Raw genomic sequence first — 17470 nt, 5'->3', positions numbered from 1 at the left:
TACAAATTCAGCAAACCACTACAGTGACATTTTCCAAGACACAAGTTTTACGTTAATATACCATATCACGAGGGTCCATGCGTAATTCACACAGCCAACACCGACTGAGCACAGTGGAAGACAATGCTGACACTGTCTACAAATCCCGTCCCACCTCCTCCCCATCCCAAAAAGAGGCTTTGGGCTGTACCTACGTATTATAGCCACTATACATCCACACTCTCTACCTTCCTGATTTCATTCGGTTCCACGCCACCATACAGTTACATTTGTCATGTAGTAAATCCACAGAAGAAATTCTCTCAAACACTTACCCTTGACTTTCCTTCAGCGTCCATTAAGAGCTCCACGTATGTTACCTCACCAACTACAAATCAGATTCCAGACGACACATATACCAAGGGAGAAAAGCCAAGAAAACAATGGGAATTTAGAACAATCAACAACCTTGTATGGAGCCTCTGCCTTATAAGAAAGCCCAGAAACACTCCATATTCTCTAAACCACCGAACTGGAGAATTACAGATGTGCAGTAAAGTTAAATATTTTATGTCCTTGATTTTCCTCCACTGCAAGACCATCTATTTCCACAATATCAGTTTCCTCAGTCTTTAAAGACCCACTCATTACCATGGGAAAGTCTGTTTCCGTCTAGATATAACAGAAGCATACGCTTCACTCTGGATTTTTCAAGGACAGGAGGGAATTTTTAAAAACAAAACTGGACCCAATTATCTCCAATAATCAGGTATTCAACAGTAATTTTAGTTTGCTTAGTATACCTTCCTCCACTAAGTAAAAGTAGAACTTGAAGCCCATTATTTATTTCAACACAGTCTCCATTAACATTACTATAATCTTCATGCCCAAGACAAGAAACTAAAATAAAGTTTTTAAAATCTGTAGCAAAAAGTCAAAATTTGTAGGAAAAATAAATCTGCATTTTTCCACACAATTAGGACTCCCACCTCATGAATACTGCAACTAGTTTCTATGCCTTCAGAATACAGCTACCTAGCTGCTGAGTTAGTAATAAATGGCATGCAGAAATATAGCTGAGAAACCTATTTGGATTTATTTTTCTGGCTTGTCACACTGACTATATCCAAATACTTTGAAGTTTCCACCCCTCTTAAAGACAACATAAGAGGACTTCCAGCTATGAAAGGGGCAAGCACAGTCTTTTAGTAAATCTTAATACACAAAAAGGAGTTTTTCTGTTTACATCTGTTTACAGATGTGAAAAACAAACAAAAAATGAAACAGCGCTTTACTTTAAGATCGGTGTGCCGCCAGGCCGAGCCCAGCGCATGCCCAGAAGTCACACGGCTCACCCAACATTGGCATAGACTGCACACTTCAGCGGTGCTTTCTGGCACCTTTATCCAATAGCTGATTCAAATCGGCTTTATATAGAAGTGCCAAAAAGCCCCAGAGTGAGGATTCCATAGATGCTGGGGAGCTGGGTCAAACTAACATGCTTTCTCTTCTAGTAAAGTGATGTTTTTGGGTTCCCCCTCCCCCCCCCATGTCTGTCAGCAGCTTCCTTCCTACTTCTCTTCACAGGGCTAGAGGAGAAAGATTTATTTCATCACCCATGTTAAGAGACTAATGTGTTATAGCATATAAGTAGTATTTACTTAGCTACCTGAAGGGTTTGGAAATTCCTTTCCAGAAGCAGTCAGAAATAGAAAACTTTGTAGTTTCTGAAGCTAGACATCACCATATCCACTCTCCCATTTGGATCCATCCATAGTGGAAAGTGAAAGGAAATCAGCAGATATAGCATAACAAATGAGTATTTGAGCTATGCCTCTAGAGACAGTTCCAAGAAGAATTTTACCCTGATCTAAGCTACAGATTTTTTTTTTTTTACTGACATCCTGACATGCAACTGAAAAAACAAAGGCTTTGTATGTAGGCAGCATATAGCCCACTTTGAAAAGCCCTGCCAAAGTATCAATGTCAGATAGTCAACATTATCAAAATTCTGAATGCCATTCATTTAAACAGCAGGCATCATAATCCAACCACATTGTTTTAGATCTAATTTGCATTCTTGCTAATTTAAGAATTGCCAGATTAGCTACAAACCCCATTTCAAAAAAGCCAAAAAACGAGATTCACAAGCTTAGAAATGGATGACTTTTTGCTGATCAATGTGCAATTAGTCAATATGAAAGGAATTACTCTGCACACCAAATTAAGTCAGCTTCAACTGCTGCTACACAAGATCACAACCCTTCCAAAACAGGTTTTGCCAGGGTCACAGGCTCAATTGTAAGAAAGCTACATTTAAAAGCCGATTTTAAGAGCATCTTTTAATTAACTTAATGGCCTTTTAAATGAAGTTCTGATCTTTCAACCACAAGATTCAGTGGAGTCTGCTGTAGCATTAAATTTAATAGCCCTCTGAGGACCTTATAATTGGTACCAATTTTGATCAGGGCTCTCAATATTAAAGTTTTAAACAAGCTATATCTTAAAATTACTCTCTTTAAAAATCACTTTCTTTAAGAATAGTCAATGGGCTTCCTAGGAGTATCCAGATTTCAGAACAGGAATTCAATGGTATGCTAGCCCAGCATCCAAAAAAGCAATTCTAGAACAGAAATAAACACGTCCTAAATGCAGAATGCATTTGTAGTTGCATGGTATGGTTCCAGGTAGACAGAAGTCAAAGAACTCCAGTTCTTAGACTATCTTACCCTGACAGGGTCTCATGAGGTCTTTTGAGATCTACCTAGATCCCAAAATGTACTATGTTTTCCTCACCTGGACTGGGTATTAGAAGATCACGCAAGCATCAGGAATACAAAGTTATTGGTTAGCAAGCAACAGGCAAGGACAGCCTGCAAAAGTGGACAGAGAAGCAAGTCAGTCAACAAAGTACTCCAATGCCAGATACTGGGATACCTCTCCTCACTTCAAGAATCACAACAGTGCTTTCCTTTATAGGAATGTGTAAGCAGAAAAGGGCAGAGACACCACCCTTTTGTACAGTGATTGTCTGATGAGACTATTTCAGCTTGTCACTAAACAATTAATGTGCACAGAATTTAGTTCCAAAGATTAAAATTAATTGATTTACATGGCAAGAAAACATTGCATACACAAAGTGTCTTGTCTTGCTTTGACAATAGTTGGGAAAGGAGTTGTGGAGACAATACAAGTTTAGGAATAATTTGTTTTCAGAAAAACAAAGCCAATTTAAACTGCCAGTTATTTTGTCGCTTCCCACAGAGAAGTACCATAGTTGTTTTGCACCTTATTTCTAAATGCACTTAGGAAAGTTCAGTTTGCTGGCATTTCAGGCAAAAAAAACCAAGCACCCTGTTGGTCCATAGCATTTACTGAAAATATTATAGTGTTTTTACACTGCTCTGAAATTGTAAAAACACTAAACTTTTAAACAAAGCAACTCCTGCTGGTGTGTGCAACTATATAGCTGTTACCATGCATTTCTGTAGGCACTCTCTCCCCATAGATTGACATAAGAATTTTCCATCTCCAGGAGCAGTGAGCTATAAATTAGATCCACATCATATTTTGACTCTGGGAGTTACAGAGTAGTCTTTGAAGACCAGTTCTTAGAGAATTAAATTGCTTCGGCACAGAGAAAGTGCAGAGTGAGTTGTGACCAGATTTTCATTTATTAACTATGCTTTTCTACACAGGGACCTATTCCTGAGTGTAAAGAACCCCTGGATTAAAAATAAAAAAGTGAGGTGCAAGAGGGGAGAAGGGGAAAATTAAAGGTATTTTATCTTTCTCCAAAATATTGATGCAATTAACCCTTTTGTTAAAGAAAAGAGTCTAGATTCTATAACATATGAACTTGTACTCAAGATTAGAAAAGAAGGGCCATTGCAGTGTCATCATTAGCCTAGTTTTGTCTGTTCTTGTTCAGTTTTAAGTAAATGGCCAAAATTCTGCAGGCCAGAGGAAGTACCTCCCAGCCAAACAATTCCAATATAGTATGTATTCAGATCCAACACTGGTTCTGTTGTTGGAATACTTTCACTGTTTACTACTCATGCACAAAAGGCCCACCTCAAAAGTTTAAAGCACTGCTAGTAATCCAGAGCAGCTGGAGGCTGTCCTAATTTGTGATGCTTAAAAGGCAATGGCACCACTTTTAGCTGTGGCTGCTGCAAGAGTATCTCAAATAACCACTAAACACAAGCTTGCTTTGAGCAAAATGGTGCTTTTTTAAAGTTAGCAAAAGGCTAAAATACCCATTTAAAAAGTCTTATCAACTATCTGCCACCATTAAAAACAGCTTTCAACTTATGGTTCTGTCTTCAGAGACATTTGATGTTAGTTCTTTATGTAGAAAACAGAGCCAAATATTAATAAAAATGCATTATCAACAACAGTTGAAATCCATTTGTTGAGTTTGCACTGTAACTTCACGTGTAAAATTATATTTTGCCCTGCTTTACTGACTGAATTCAAAAGCAGCAAAATTAGAGAGTGTGTTCAGTATTTTGCAACTCTACAAAAGTGAAAAGCTCTTAGATGCCTTTACAGACATTTGCATCCAGTTGACTACTTACAGGTCAAATTGGTGGGTTGTTTATTTTTGATCTTCCATTTTAGAATATCCCAGGTATGCAATGTAGCAAGAGTTAAAATGGCCACACAGCCATTTCTAAAGTTTGTTCACATCAAATTTAAACATGTGAAAGTGGTAAGCATGCAAAATTATGAAGGACTGGAGAGAGCTGCTATTTTCCTGTCCAGAGTAGCTATGCATCAATCTCCCATGATGGCATTTCAAATTTGATTGGTCAAATATGAATCAAGGTTATCTTTACAGCCACAAAGGTTAGAAATGATTCCAGAAATCTTAATATCGGACCCTTTAATATGGAACATTCATTTGACAACAAATATGCCCTTCCAGAAAGTATCAGCTAAAATCATGTCATTATGCATCAGAATTATGTTAATAAACTAAGAGCACCCTACAGCATAGTGGTGGGGGGGGGGGGGGGGGGGGGGGGGGGGGGGAGAAGGGGTGTATGTTGTGTTTTGGTACTATGATCTATTAGCAAACCAATCTGTTTGATAACATTTTACATTGTTTTAAAACTGTAGCTGACAAAGTTCTCTCAAGCTTTTATTCCTCAGTTTCATATTAGAAGCTTTTCAAACACTGGACAGAGAGAGACAGAGTGCTAACAGAGCTTCCTTGATTAAGCAGTGTTGTCTACATTTATTTTGGGTAGACAAGTTAAGGCAGATATTTTAAAACAGTTGGACCCAATGCAATAAGTACTTAGTATAAATGTTACACCATCATGGCAAGACTAGTACTGTGCTAAAGCTTAATATTTCTTCACCACTTCCTTGCTCAGTAGGTTATAAAACTTGTGCAAACTTAGATCTAAGTTGCAATTGTGAAAGTTCTGAAAGTTACTTCAAGCTTAATATCTATCCAAGAATTCTCTATCTTTAAATAGAGAAATAAGTATGAATCTAGCTTTTAAAAACTGAGTAATCTGGACTGATCCATAAAAGAGCAGGAATTACAAAACTAAGCAAGACTGAACTGCAAAAAGCCACGTTTGCGCTATATTCATAAAGACACCTCAATACCATCTGCTTGAAGCAGATGGTACTGCTCCAAGGCTGTGAAGGCTTCTTTCCTCAAAAATCCTCTATCCTCCGGGTGAAGGGGCAGGGTAGGAAGCCAACTTTTACACACCCCAACTTACCAGTTACTTTAATAAGAAACTTGTTGCCTGTACTGGACATTAGTTTCATGAACCTTAGGCAGTAGCATAAAGGATGGGCAAACTACCTGCATTTAGGAGTACTGAGAATAGATGGAATGTTATAATCATAAAAAGAAGTACCTTGGCTAGCAAGCAAAAAATTAAAAAAAAATATACAACTTCACCAATAGATGGTGAGGAGTTAAAAACCACAAATAAACAAAAACACTGGTTTATGATAAAGATGTTTAAATAAAATTAAGAGATTAAGATGTGTTTATAAATTGGACTACTTTGCCTAAACAGTCCCTGTCTCTTCATCACTGAAAACATTTAATCTGTAAGCACTTTTTACAGGGAACAGTGTCCTTCATTTATCAAGTGTACTGCATGTTACAGCCCTCAATCCAAGTCACAGTGGATGCATATTGTTCATACTGTTGGTCTCAATTTGGTGTTCTAGGTTTGTCTTTTCCATATTATCAGCCTGAATTAGTCCAATACTGCATCAGTAACATTGTTGGGGAAAAGCCAAAGATCAATACTATTAATAGAGGTGAATGGAAGCTAGCATTTAAAACAACAACATTTTAGTGTATGCTTTCTTGGGAATTCATGTACCTTTGTTCTTCCACAAAGATGCATATGCTGCGCCACTTAAAAGCAAAAATATACTGCTTCTCAGTCCTCCACACAGATGTAGACTGTGATATGTGCATATAAATGCCAACCACACATTTATGTTACTGCTGGCAATTAGGTAAAAAACAAAAAAAATGCAGCCATTATTATTGCATATTATCCTACTGCTTCATAACTGGTGACTACATGGCCTGAAATCTCTCATTGCAGCTCTTACTTACTGTGCAACAGTGACATACTGGTTTGCTTATTCTACACTAGCGATGTGCTTAAGGGTTAAAAGACAATTGTACTAGAAGAGTGCATTTTCCTAGTGGAATCAGATTGTATGTTCTCACACCAAATTAATTTTACTTGAACCTTTCAAACTAAGATAAGAAAACAGGCCAGCTGAACCACTAATTACCCTGAAATTAGACAAAAAAGAAAAATGATGCGTTTTAGTCTTCTTGCTACAGAAACTAAAGCCGGGGGGTGGAAGAGAAGGAAGAGGCAGAAAGAAAGAGCTATTTGGCAATTAGTCTGGTTTACATCCAGATGCCACAAATGCTAAAAAAGGGGATTTCACCAAAAAGCTGTATGTAACCTCATTCTTTTGCTGAACAGTTTAACCAATATTCAATGTATTTAACATTGGGTTTGCTCAACAGTGGGTCTATCAGCCAATACAAGGGAGTTTCAACCAAGAACATTTGTGTATTTTATTAAAATAAATATATACTGCACACCTGTAATTCTAAGTTACACCAACAAATACACTGAAATGACTGAACCAAGGCGTCGCTCCTCAGAGCGATGTGGCACCTTTAGAAGATTTCAGATGTACACATCTGAAGACCAATTTGGAGAGATAAGGCCCTCAAAGCTGCGTCTCCTAAACCATACTTACTGACGCAAAACAGCCGATTGAGATGAATTCCTTCTACGTTCAGCAACCTGCTATCCCATTGTTGCTAACAGCTTTAAAATCTTCTACGATTGCTGAATGATGGAGCAATAAAACATCACCTATATTTATCCTTTATGTTCAGAACCATTTCACATGCTCCCAAAGCCGTGTGCTTTGGGCCTGTAAATCTTACACATACAAACCAAGAATTCTAACAGATTTTTTCAAAGCCACAATCCTGGTTCTTGGAACTACTATGCCTTGTATCAAGAAGTACCAATTCAGCAAGTTCAAGCACAGCACAAGAACACCAATTTGGTAAGATCAATGACTAATTAAAATGAATCCCAACTACACAGCAAATCTAAACTGTTAGATTTTACCAGCAGTCCCAAAAACCAGAACAATGCATCTGGATATTTAACATGACAAGCCCTGCAGACAGAATGAAGAGGTTTCACTGTTCCCCTAGGAGCATTTGCAGGAATGAGTAGCTGAACAGCAAGGCAGGAAACAATCTCACATCGACTTTTCCATCCACGTGAACTGGAGAGAAACCACAAGACACTTGGAACGGAATTCAGCATAGTTCTTAAATACGATATCTACACATACAGATATTCCTCTTATCCAGTGCTTCTTGCATAGCAAGTGAAATTATATTATGGTTCTAAAGCAAGGGATTATTCATAATTAGCATAACAGTAATACAAGTAGAAAAAAAAAGACAACTAATGAGGAGTTTAAAGTTATTGGAAACTCCACAACACCTAATTTTCAACAACTTTTTGTACTGCTTCAAATCAAGCCATCCAATTATGAATGAACCCCTCTGGCCTGTAATCCTTAAGATTTAGTTAAATGCATTCAATTCCAGCTTGCCGCCAAAAGACAGATGTTTAAAACCCTTTGGAAATTTGTTTTCCATTTCATTTAGGCCACAGCTCATGAGCACGTTACCTATCATTCCTTACCTAATTTAAAATACAAATGGACATTGGCCACTATTTTGCAAGACTAGTATTTATAGTTTGTATCCTCATGAATGTATTTTAGAAGTGATCTACAAGAGGAATGATTGTATTTGTGCACTTATGGTCTTAAAATAATCAATATTTCACAACTGCATAAGGAGGCTCTCTTGATTCATTAAGATCTGAGACTGAGGTCTTTCTTGCCTACTCTACGTTTCTTGGAGAACTACGGATGACTGGAGAACTAAGCCAGGTTAATAGACTCCTAAGCACAAATTCAGGACATGAAAGAAAGGAAGAGGAACAGGAAAAAAATTTCAGGGCCTCCTTTACACACGACATAGTGAAATGTTTGAGGCACAAATGCATTTTTCCTCCTTTGCAGATCACTGGTAAATACATCCAAGTACTATAGAAACTTGTATGGCAATATGGATATTATCTAAACACAAGTCACTACGAAATTTTGATTCTAGGACACACGCCTACATATACCAGATCAACTGTATATAGACAACCTACATTAACCAAAAGACATTAAATGCTTCAAAAAGTTTTGTAGCATCTCAGAACTAGAACCCGATAAAAAAAGTCTGAAGTTCTCCATGAGACAAAGGCTCCTTTGCAAGATCTGATGAAGCACTAATAACCATATGCCAACATGCCTACACAGGAACTCTTTGTGGAAAGCTGCCAGAGAGCAGATATCATGCAACACCAAGGAGGCCTTAATCTAGACCTTTTAGAAGACTCATGTCACTAGTTTTACCCATTGTCAACTGATAAATTTAAAGTTTAGAGACAAAGAATCAATCACAGGCAAGATGGCAGGCATCACTCAGCCACCCAAAGCATCCATTACCTTTCTCTTTGACCAGATCTTTGAGAGACTGCCACTTCACGTCAAATGGAATATTTGTAATAAAAGCTCGATATCTTTTAGCTGGGTTGGTATATGGTTCAAAGCGATTCCCCCCTCTTTTGACACTTTTCTCTTTCCTTTTTTCATTCTGGCTTGGTCGTTCACCTTCACTGCAGAGATATAAAAATATTTAGACATAAAATTAGTGATTTCAGCATTATATTAAAAATCAGGTCACATCGTTGTACATCTTTTTAGAAATAGTTCATGCAAATATACTACAATTAGACATTACAGAAATTGCTAACTAATATTCTTAATTCTAGTTCCCAAGTTTGCTGTTAAAAATATGAACTAGAGCAGTAATTCTCAACCAGATGTGATGAGAAGCCGATAAGCTATGTAGATAAGAGCAGGTTCAGACTTGTCCCTACCTGGCCATTCCCTATCCTCACTGCCCAGACCCTCTGCAAGGTTGAAAGCATGTAATATACAAATCCATTTTTTAAACTGGGTGCTACTCAATTCACCAAAGTTACAGAGGATTGCCTTGAGTCCAAAAAGATTGAGAACCACTGAATTAAGAGCGTCTTATTCATATGTATTTTAATATCCACAGCTGAGTTTATGGGTTTAACTATCAGTTACAAATCAACTTCTAGAGGACAATATCTATACATTGCTCAAGAATGCCACAGCAATCCAGGACTGAAAAATGCAGTTAAACGCAACACAGGTGGAGCCCATCAGAACATAACACTATTAGAGAGGTGAAAGAAAAGGGGTATTTTATATCTCCAAATTGGTTTCAACAGAAAGTTAAAGTGTAAAACTGCTCAACAAAAGTTTGAGACTTTATTTAATTCTAATGAAATTGAGCAAGCACTCAAGAAGCCAGCCCCTCTTTGGTTCAAACCATCACAAACCCATGCAAAGGGGAGTGGGTAAGCGATACTGCAGGTTAGCTCTCCACAGAGCTAGTTTCTTTAGTAACAGGGTGGATGCCTGGGGCTGGCAGAGTCCCTCACTGGAGGTGTAGGGTCTAGTGTAAAGGAAGTGGAATTGAGGTTTGCCAAGGGTAAATACGAAGTAATCTTGGATTCAGGTCAATATAGTAAGTAGTTTGTTGAGGGTGGTGGGCTGGTCCCAAGCCATTTTAGGCTGGGGACAAACCTGTCTTCTATTCCAGAAATATACAAAAGGCGGTGGCAGAACACTTTAACCTCCCTGACCTCAGAGTAGCTATTCTTAAACAACAAGACTTTAAAAAAACCTCAAAATGAAACTGTAGAACAGGAAATAATCCACAGATTGGATGGTGTTAAGTATGATCTCAGAAACTATGGATTCTTATCCCATTACCTGGATTAGTCGCAATAAAAGCCATTGCAAAAACACTAGCACAGGTTTCCCTTGCTTTTTGCTGTACACGTGTTCCTGGAAAATGGCACGTAACTCAAATTCACATAAAAGGACCTTACTTTACAATGTAACAAATAGGGATACATTCCAAGACGCTGACTGTACTGACCCCCAGACTCATTTCTACCACTTTTACAAGACAGTTTTGGTACCCACCAACAGCAGACAGTACACAAAAGGCTCAGGGCATTATCATAATGGGAATGGCAACTACAGAAACACATGTTGCAGACAATGAGCGAGGAGCACAGATCCACACAGGAGACTATATTTTGGTGCGCACATCATTCCCACAATGCACCACACAAAGCAGCTAACTGTGGGCTTCCACCACACCAATCGCATAAGAGTGAATTTACCTCGCATATAATTAATTTTTGGTATAAAGAGAGTCATCACATATGTACAAATTTGCTCTTATCAAACCCGCATGAAGTGAGGAAAACCTGTACTTGTGGCCTTACTTGTGCTCAACAAAGCCTAGAAAAGTATTAAACAAATTACTCTGTTTTTTCAGGGCAGGTTTTGTGCTAGATGGATACACAAGGCCTCCAAACCCAGCAAACAGCAGGAAAATTTATCTAATATATTCCCATGACAACAACTTGGACTGTTATGGGACACCAACTCCGCAAGACCCGGGTAACATTATACCATAGGAGGCGCCCACAAGGACTCTAGGCAATAGTGACAAAGAGGATACACAACTGCCTGTGTCAATGAATGAGGCACATAAAACTGTAAATGCATTATGCCAATTTATGGAAGAGAATTTCTAGGAAGAGTATGGAAGAATTTGTTGAGGAAAAAAATAATTAAGAACTGGTCATAGACAAGATGAGTGTATTCTTTTATGGAAAAGAATGTTTTCTAAATTACTTATGTGCACCATCATATTTTGCTATACTTGAATATCTTGGATCATTTGATAAATGTATAAAAAACATTCCAAAAATTACATTAAGTATTGGATTAGTGCCACCTCACAGTTGAACAAAAAGGAGGGCAGGATGGCACTTTAGAGACCACCTCATTCAAAAATGTAGAAGATTTCATTGATGACAGCCTACTTCTTCAGATATTACAAATGGACTTGAAGACAGTCCCTCCAAGTACATTTGTAGCACCTGAAGTAGGCTGTTACCACTTAAAGCTTGTGCTTTTAACAAGTTAGTCTCTAAGGTGCCATCATGGCCTACTTTGTGTTCAACTTCAGACTAATATGACTATGTCTCTCCCCTACTCGACAGAATCACAATCAGTAATCAATTCTCAAATTCCACTGCTTGCCTTTCTACTTATTGGCGTAAACACTATATTTGCATAATTTTAACAGGAAAAAGGCTATGCAAATAAATTGAATCTCATATACTAAATCTGCATGTACCCTTCCCATGAACACTGAATGGTAAAGGGGTTACTTGGGACAACTTGGCAGAGCTGTCACTGATATAAAGAGGCTCAAAAGTAACAAAATGCATCAAGTGGTCTTTTGCTTCAACTTAATTCCTAGGAAAGCACAGCTGGAAGAGACCTCACAAAGTCCAAAGCCCCACGCTCAAGACAGGATCATCCTCAACTAAAACGCTCTAGTCAAGTGTCTGCTCAAACTGCTCTTGCAAATTTCCAGATTGAGATTCCACAGCTTGTCTAGGTAACCTACTACAATGCTTGATCAACCTCATAGTCAGAAACTTCCCCCTAATCCCCACATATGTTGCTTCTGATGCAGCCTGAAGTCATTGCTTCTACTCTTTCCTGTTCCCTTAGGTCACAGAGAAAAGCCCACCCTCTCCACAACCTGTCTTTTCTTCTGCAAACTAAATAACTCTAGTTTTTTCAACCTCACCTCATCATGCCACACAGGCCTTCAGTTATTTTGCTGCTCACTGCTGAATTCTCCTCAATCTGTAAACATCCTTCTTGAAGTATGGGGCCCAAAACTGGACATGGTTCTCAAGCTGAGACCTCACCAGTGCCAAATACAGTGCAAGAACCGCTTGTCTTGATTTGCAAATGACACTCCTGTAGATACAGCTCAGGATGCTGTTGGCCTTTTTTGCAACAGGAGAAGATTGTTTGCTCATAATTCAGTTTATGGTCTACTGTAACGCCCAGGTCCTTCTCTACTGTACAGGTATTGAGGTCAAGTTGACTGGTCCATAATTCCCTAGATCCTCTTCCTTTCCTTCCTTAAAAGATGGGCACTTGATTTACCCTTTTTCCAATTATCCGGGACCTCACTGGACCACCATGAAATGACCTCAGCCAATTTCTTCTGCCAAATACTCAGATAAAACAAGTAAAATTCTATTAATCATGCCCTTTATTTGATCATCCCTGACCACCTCCTGCTTCAGTCACTCTCCCCAACTACACAGCACAAACTCCGTGCCAGTCTGTCTTTCATAAGTCTGAAGAAAGTGGAAATGGAAAAGAGCTATTTAAGATGAATAACAATGTTGACACAAGAAAAGATAGGTATAAAAATTGGTCATTAGCAATTAGGCTGGAAATCAGAAAAAGACTTTAACTAGAGTGAGGTTCAGTAGCAGTACTGCGAGAGGGAGCAAACCAACACATTTTAAAATGGCACTTATGTCCTTATTACAATGAGATGTTCAAAACCGAAAAAACAGATATTAATGATAAAGGTGCACCAATACATCAGTACGATATTGGATCAGCACTGACAAAGAAAATTGACTGCATCGGAAATCAAATTTTTTGCCTGATGTGGCTGATAGATGCCCCGTGCATACGCACAACCACAGCGCAGCACATAGGCGGCAAGCAGCACAGCCCGGCAGTTTGGAGAACTGCATCTAGCTGGCGAGTCGGCCGTGGTGGAAGGGGACCAGGGAGGAAACGGGTGTTGGGGGGCAGATCAAGGCCCCCACGATGAGGAAGGGAGTGGGGCTTGAGCAGACACTGCCCAGCTGGGGCGGGGCACAGGACAGAGCTGCAGATCGTCCAGGAGACACAGGGAGGGATGGCTCCTGCCACTGCACGCACCCCAGGAGGGCATGGGGGGGGCATGTACCCCCAGATCTGCACGGGGCAGCAGTGGGCTGCACTTGGGGGGGGGGGCGAGCTACAGGGAATTTTGGGGTGGCTGCAGCCCCCTCTGTAGTCCCCCTCCCAGCGCCGCCACCACCTGCCCTGAGCGCAGCCCAGCCCAGCCCCCACCAGGGAGAGCCCAACGCAGCCCCAGCCCGCCCTCGCCCCATGCAAATCCAGGGTCACATCCACTCCATGCTCTCCTGGGATGCACACAGCAGCAGAAGCTGCCCCCTGGGCGAGCCGCATTCCCCATGCTGATGACAGACCTCGACCCACACATCCCCCTCCCCACACATCTCCTGCCATGCTCTCTCTTCTAAAATAGCCCGAGCCACCAATACCCTATCCCCACACAATCACTCCTTTTTAAGTCTCCATATTCCTTCCCTTCCTTGTTCCACCAACCTGCACAAAAACTACTCTGACCTCACACTGTATTTACTGATATAACACATACCCATAAATAACAACACAGACAGACAGACAGACAGACAGACAGACAGACAGACAGACAGACAGACAGACAGACAGACAGACAGACAGACAGACAGACAGACAGACAGACAGACAGACAGACAGACAGACAGACAGACAGACAGACAGACAGACACAGAGTGTGTCTTGGGAAAAAGGAATGAAGAAATGATCCTTTCAAAATCTTAACTGCCACAGCATATGCTCATCATGGCCATGCAGGAAGGGCAAATCCCACTTTTCAGCCTTGCTCAATCTCTATCTACAGCTTCACAAGTACAGTTTTACTGCTTAGCAGCCTTAACAGGGTTAACACTGTGATCCTGAAGGGTGCACACTCCATTCCTCCCTCCTCTGCTGGGAGAGAACAGAGGTTACAGGGAGCCTTTATACAGCAGCTATTGCATGCTTCAATTCCAGTGTCAAAAATCAGCTTTTCCACTTAAGATGTACACTGCAGTTTTGAAGGACTGATGGGGGGGGAGGGTGCATTGGACATTTTTGGACACCACAGCAAATGATTATGAGCAGATCCCTTAACCAAATGACACTAGAACTGGCTTTTCTTTGATCACATCTGTCTATCTTTTAGAATGATTATGTTACCATAAATGCTTCCATTTTGTCCAGCATCTGCCAATACTTCTAAATCAAGATTAAAGCATACATCTTTAAACAGCATGCACAGAACTTCAACGACTGTAGTAGTACCAAACATATGGAGTGGAGGGCAGACATTCGCTCTCCTTGACCTCTCCTCAGCTTTGAAGCATGCTCATGAAGGATTGTAAGCACTAACCTTTAGCAAGTCGCTGAGCATGTTTTGTTCAAATCATAAGACTTGGGAATTTGGGCAAATTTTTCCATTTGGGTTCAATAGTATGTCCCTGCACAAAGAAATTTTAAGCCCTCCCAACCAATACCTGAGGCCACTTTATCTTTTCTTCCCCCCAGCTCAAAAAGTCACATATTTTAAAGGAAGGAAGGAAAAACAAAACCTTGAAGTATCTAAGCTGATTTTTTTTCAAAGTAAATAGGTCAGCTTGAGGCACAGGATATTTCACCACAAGCTTAGGTTTTGGTAGAGTTTTATTCATTTGAAAACAGTTTTTTACAGTAGGCAGCTTTAATAAGAAACGCTACTCGACCTGCCTGTCACACAGCTCACTCCAGGCCAGCAAGAGCTGATCACGGTTCAGAGGAAACAGAACTCGGAGAAAGCAGGAAAGCCGGCCGGCGCCCTGCACTCGTCTCCGACAAACCAGAAACACGCACAAGACTTCTCCTCATCTTCAGGGGGCGCAACATGGGAGTCCAATGAAGGTTTCTGTGCTGCATTAAACTATGGTCTCAATTCAACTTGCCTCTGAGGGCAGCCATCACGGCTAAGTCCCCAAAGCACACATCCGTGCGCTCCCGGCAGCTTCGCCCGGCTCCACTGCCGCTAAAGCACATTTTGGGAAAGCACCAAGTGCGGAAGGGACCGGGGCACCCAGAGGAAGGTGAGGAAGCGTCGATGTTCACCTGTTGCCGCGAAGGAGCAGAAGCAGGATGAACAACACTCCTTTGATAAGAGTCCTCCCGCCAGCCCTGCTTTGTCACACGGCGGAGGGGCTGCTGACTGGGATCAGACCCCCAATCCCAATAATTGGGCCTCCTGCCCTGCCACACCTGCACAGCAGGGCACGGATTTTGGGACTGGGGAATCAGATCTCACCTGCACCCTAGCGCAGGGAGCGGGGGTGAGCCCGGCTCCAGGTGCCAGCGGCCCCCGGGGCTCCACCGGGCCCGCAGAGCCAGGCGAGCAGCAGCGAAGCGCGGGCAGGGGCCGCACAAGGCCGCGCGGAGGCGCCGCGAGCTCGGGTCACAGCGCGCGGGGCCGCGTCCTCCGTCACTCGCCGCCGCGGCCCGGGGCTCAGCGCACGCGTCGCGGCCCAACGGGCGAGCCCGAGCCAAGGCCGCGGCGACACGGGAGGGCACGGTCGGAAGCCGCCGCCGCTGCCGCCCCGCCGCCGTCCCCCGCCGAGCGACCGTCGCCGCCAGCCCCGCCCGCGCACGAGGCCCCGCGCGCGGCGCAGACCAGGCCGCAGGCGGCGGCGCGGCCCGGCCGAGCACCACCCGCGCCCGCAGAGCCGCTCACCTCTTGGCGGGGCCGTCCCCGGCGCTGCCCGCGCCGTTGGCTGCCCCCGCGGCCGCCGCCGGCTCCTCCATTTTGCCGCCGCTTTCCGGACCCGCCGCCGCTGCCGCCGCCATTTTCTCACCGCAGCGCCTTTGTGTGAGGAGAACCCGCCCCGCGGCCGGGCGCGGAGCACGCCGGGAAGGGGGCGCGGCTGGGCGGCCATCTCGGGCGGGGCTCGCGGCGCGGATTGGCTGGGGCGCGGGGAGGGGGGCGGGGCTCCGCGCTCTTCGGGCGCAGCGCCGCCTCGTGGCCGCGCGGGGAAGAGCAGCGTGGAGCTCGGCCCCGGCAGGCGCGTGGCAGAGGCGCTGCGTGCCGCCTTTGTCGTTTCGCGCGTGGTCAGTCATCGACGCGTGTGTGGCAGCTTTGTCCCCGCAGGCTCGCCGAGCAGCCGTCCGTGTGCACCTGGGGGCCGGTAATGTTCAGTGCAGTCACGGTTTGGATGATGGCATCTGGGACACACGTGGCAAATTTAATTGTGGCTGACACTGAGTGAGGTGCATTTTCAGACGCTCTGCAGAGCAGGGTTAGGATCTCTAGACAACCTGGACCAGTGCGGAAATGGTCCGCAATCAGTCAGGTTAGATTCAAGAAGAAGAAACACAAAGTCCTGGGCTTGGGATGGAAAACTTGCACGGGCAGATACGGACTGAGGGCTGCCTGCAGCGGACTCCGTTTCCCAGCAGCCCCTGCCCCTGTCGCTGCAGCCAGTTTCCATGGAGACCCCAGCTGTGACAGGGCTGGACCAGGGTTTCCATGGAGACCAGCCCCAGCAGCGCTGGCAGCGTGCACGATGCGCACCCCAGAGGCTGGGGGGGCACAGCGCCCACCCGCAGGCGGCAGCGGTGGTGCTGGCGACGGGGACATAACGATGGCGAGCAGGGACCGCGGTGATGTCGACAGCAAGGGCAGGCCGAGCGGGGACCGCCGCAGCAGTGTCGGCGAGGGGCAGGTGCCCAGCTGCTGCTCCTGCCATGTGGTCAGAAAGTGGGGTGAGGCCACACCACGGCACCCACTCTGGACTCGCCCCTGGACAGGTACATGGCTCATTCGGGACATGTAAATGTTAGTCATGAAAATGTAACCAATCAGAAACTGTTGACTAACAGGGGCTGGATGCAGGAATAGGATAGCAATTCTCCCATATTTTAAACCTAACACCTGAGTAGCTAGGAACTTCACCTGGATACCAGGAAACCCACTTAAACCCTTCTTTGTACAGCAGAGATTTGAATATACAGCTCT

The 17470-nt window shown here is 43.2% G+C and overlaps 1 protein-coding gene across 1 annotated transcript; it reads right to left on the bottom strand.

Annotated features, from left to right (window-relative positions):
• Positions 1-204: 204 nt before the first annotated feature.
• On the bottom strand, positions 205-16339 carry LOC132246646 (heterogeneous nuclear ribonucleoprotein M-like). The gene is made up of 3 exons (XM_059719999.1): positions 16190-16339; positions 9091-9260; positions 205-367 (listed from the first exon to the last, which is right to left on the bottom strand). The coding sequence occupies exons 1-3, from the start codon at positions 16300-16302 to the stop codon at positions 303-305; spliced, it is 348 nt and encodes a 115-aa protein (XP_059575982.1). The 5' UTR covers positions 16303-16339; the 3' UTR covers positions 205-302.
• Between the last annotated feature and the right edge of the window lie 1131 nt (positions 16340-17470).

Source organism: Alligator mississippiensis, chromosome 16, assembly GCF_030867095.1.
Source record: "Alligator mississippiensis isolate rAllMis1 chromosome 16, rAllMis1, whole genome shotgun sequence".
In the NCBI taxonomy this organism is placed as follows: Eukaryota; Metazoa; Chordata; order Crocodylia; family Alligatoridae; genus Alligator; species Alligator mississippiensis.
Note: the sequence above shows the minus strand (reverse complement) of the source record. Positions and strands in the feature narration are given on the sequence as shown.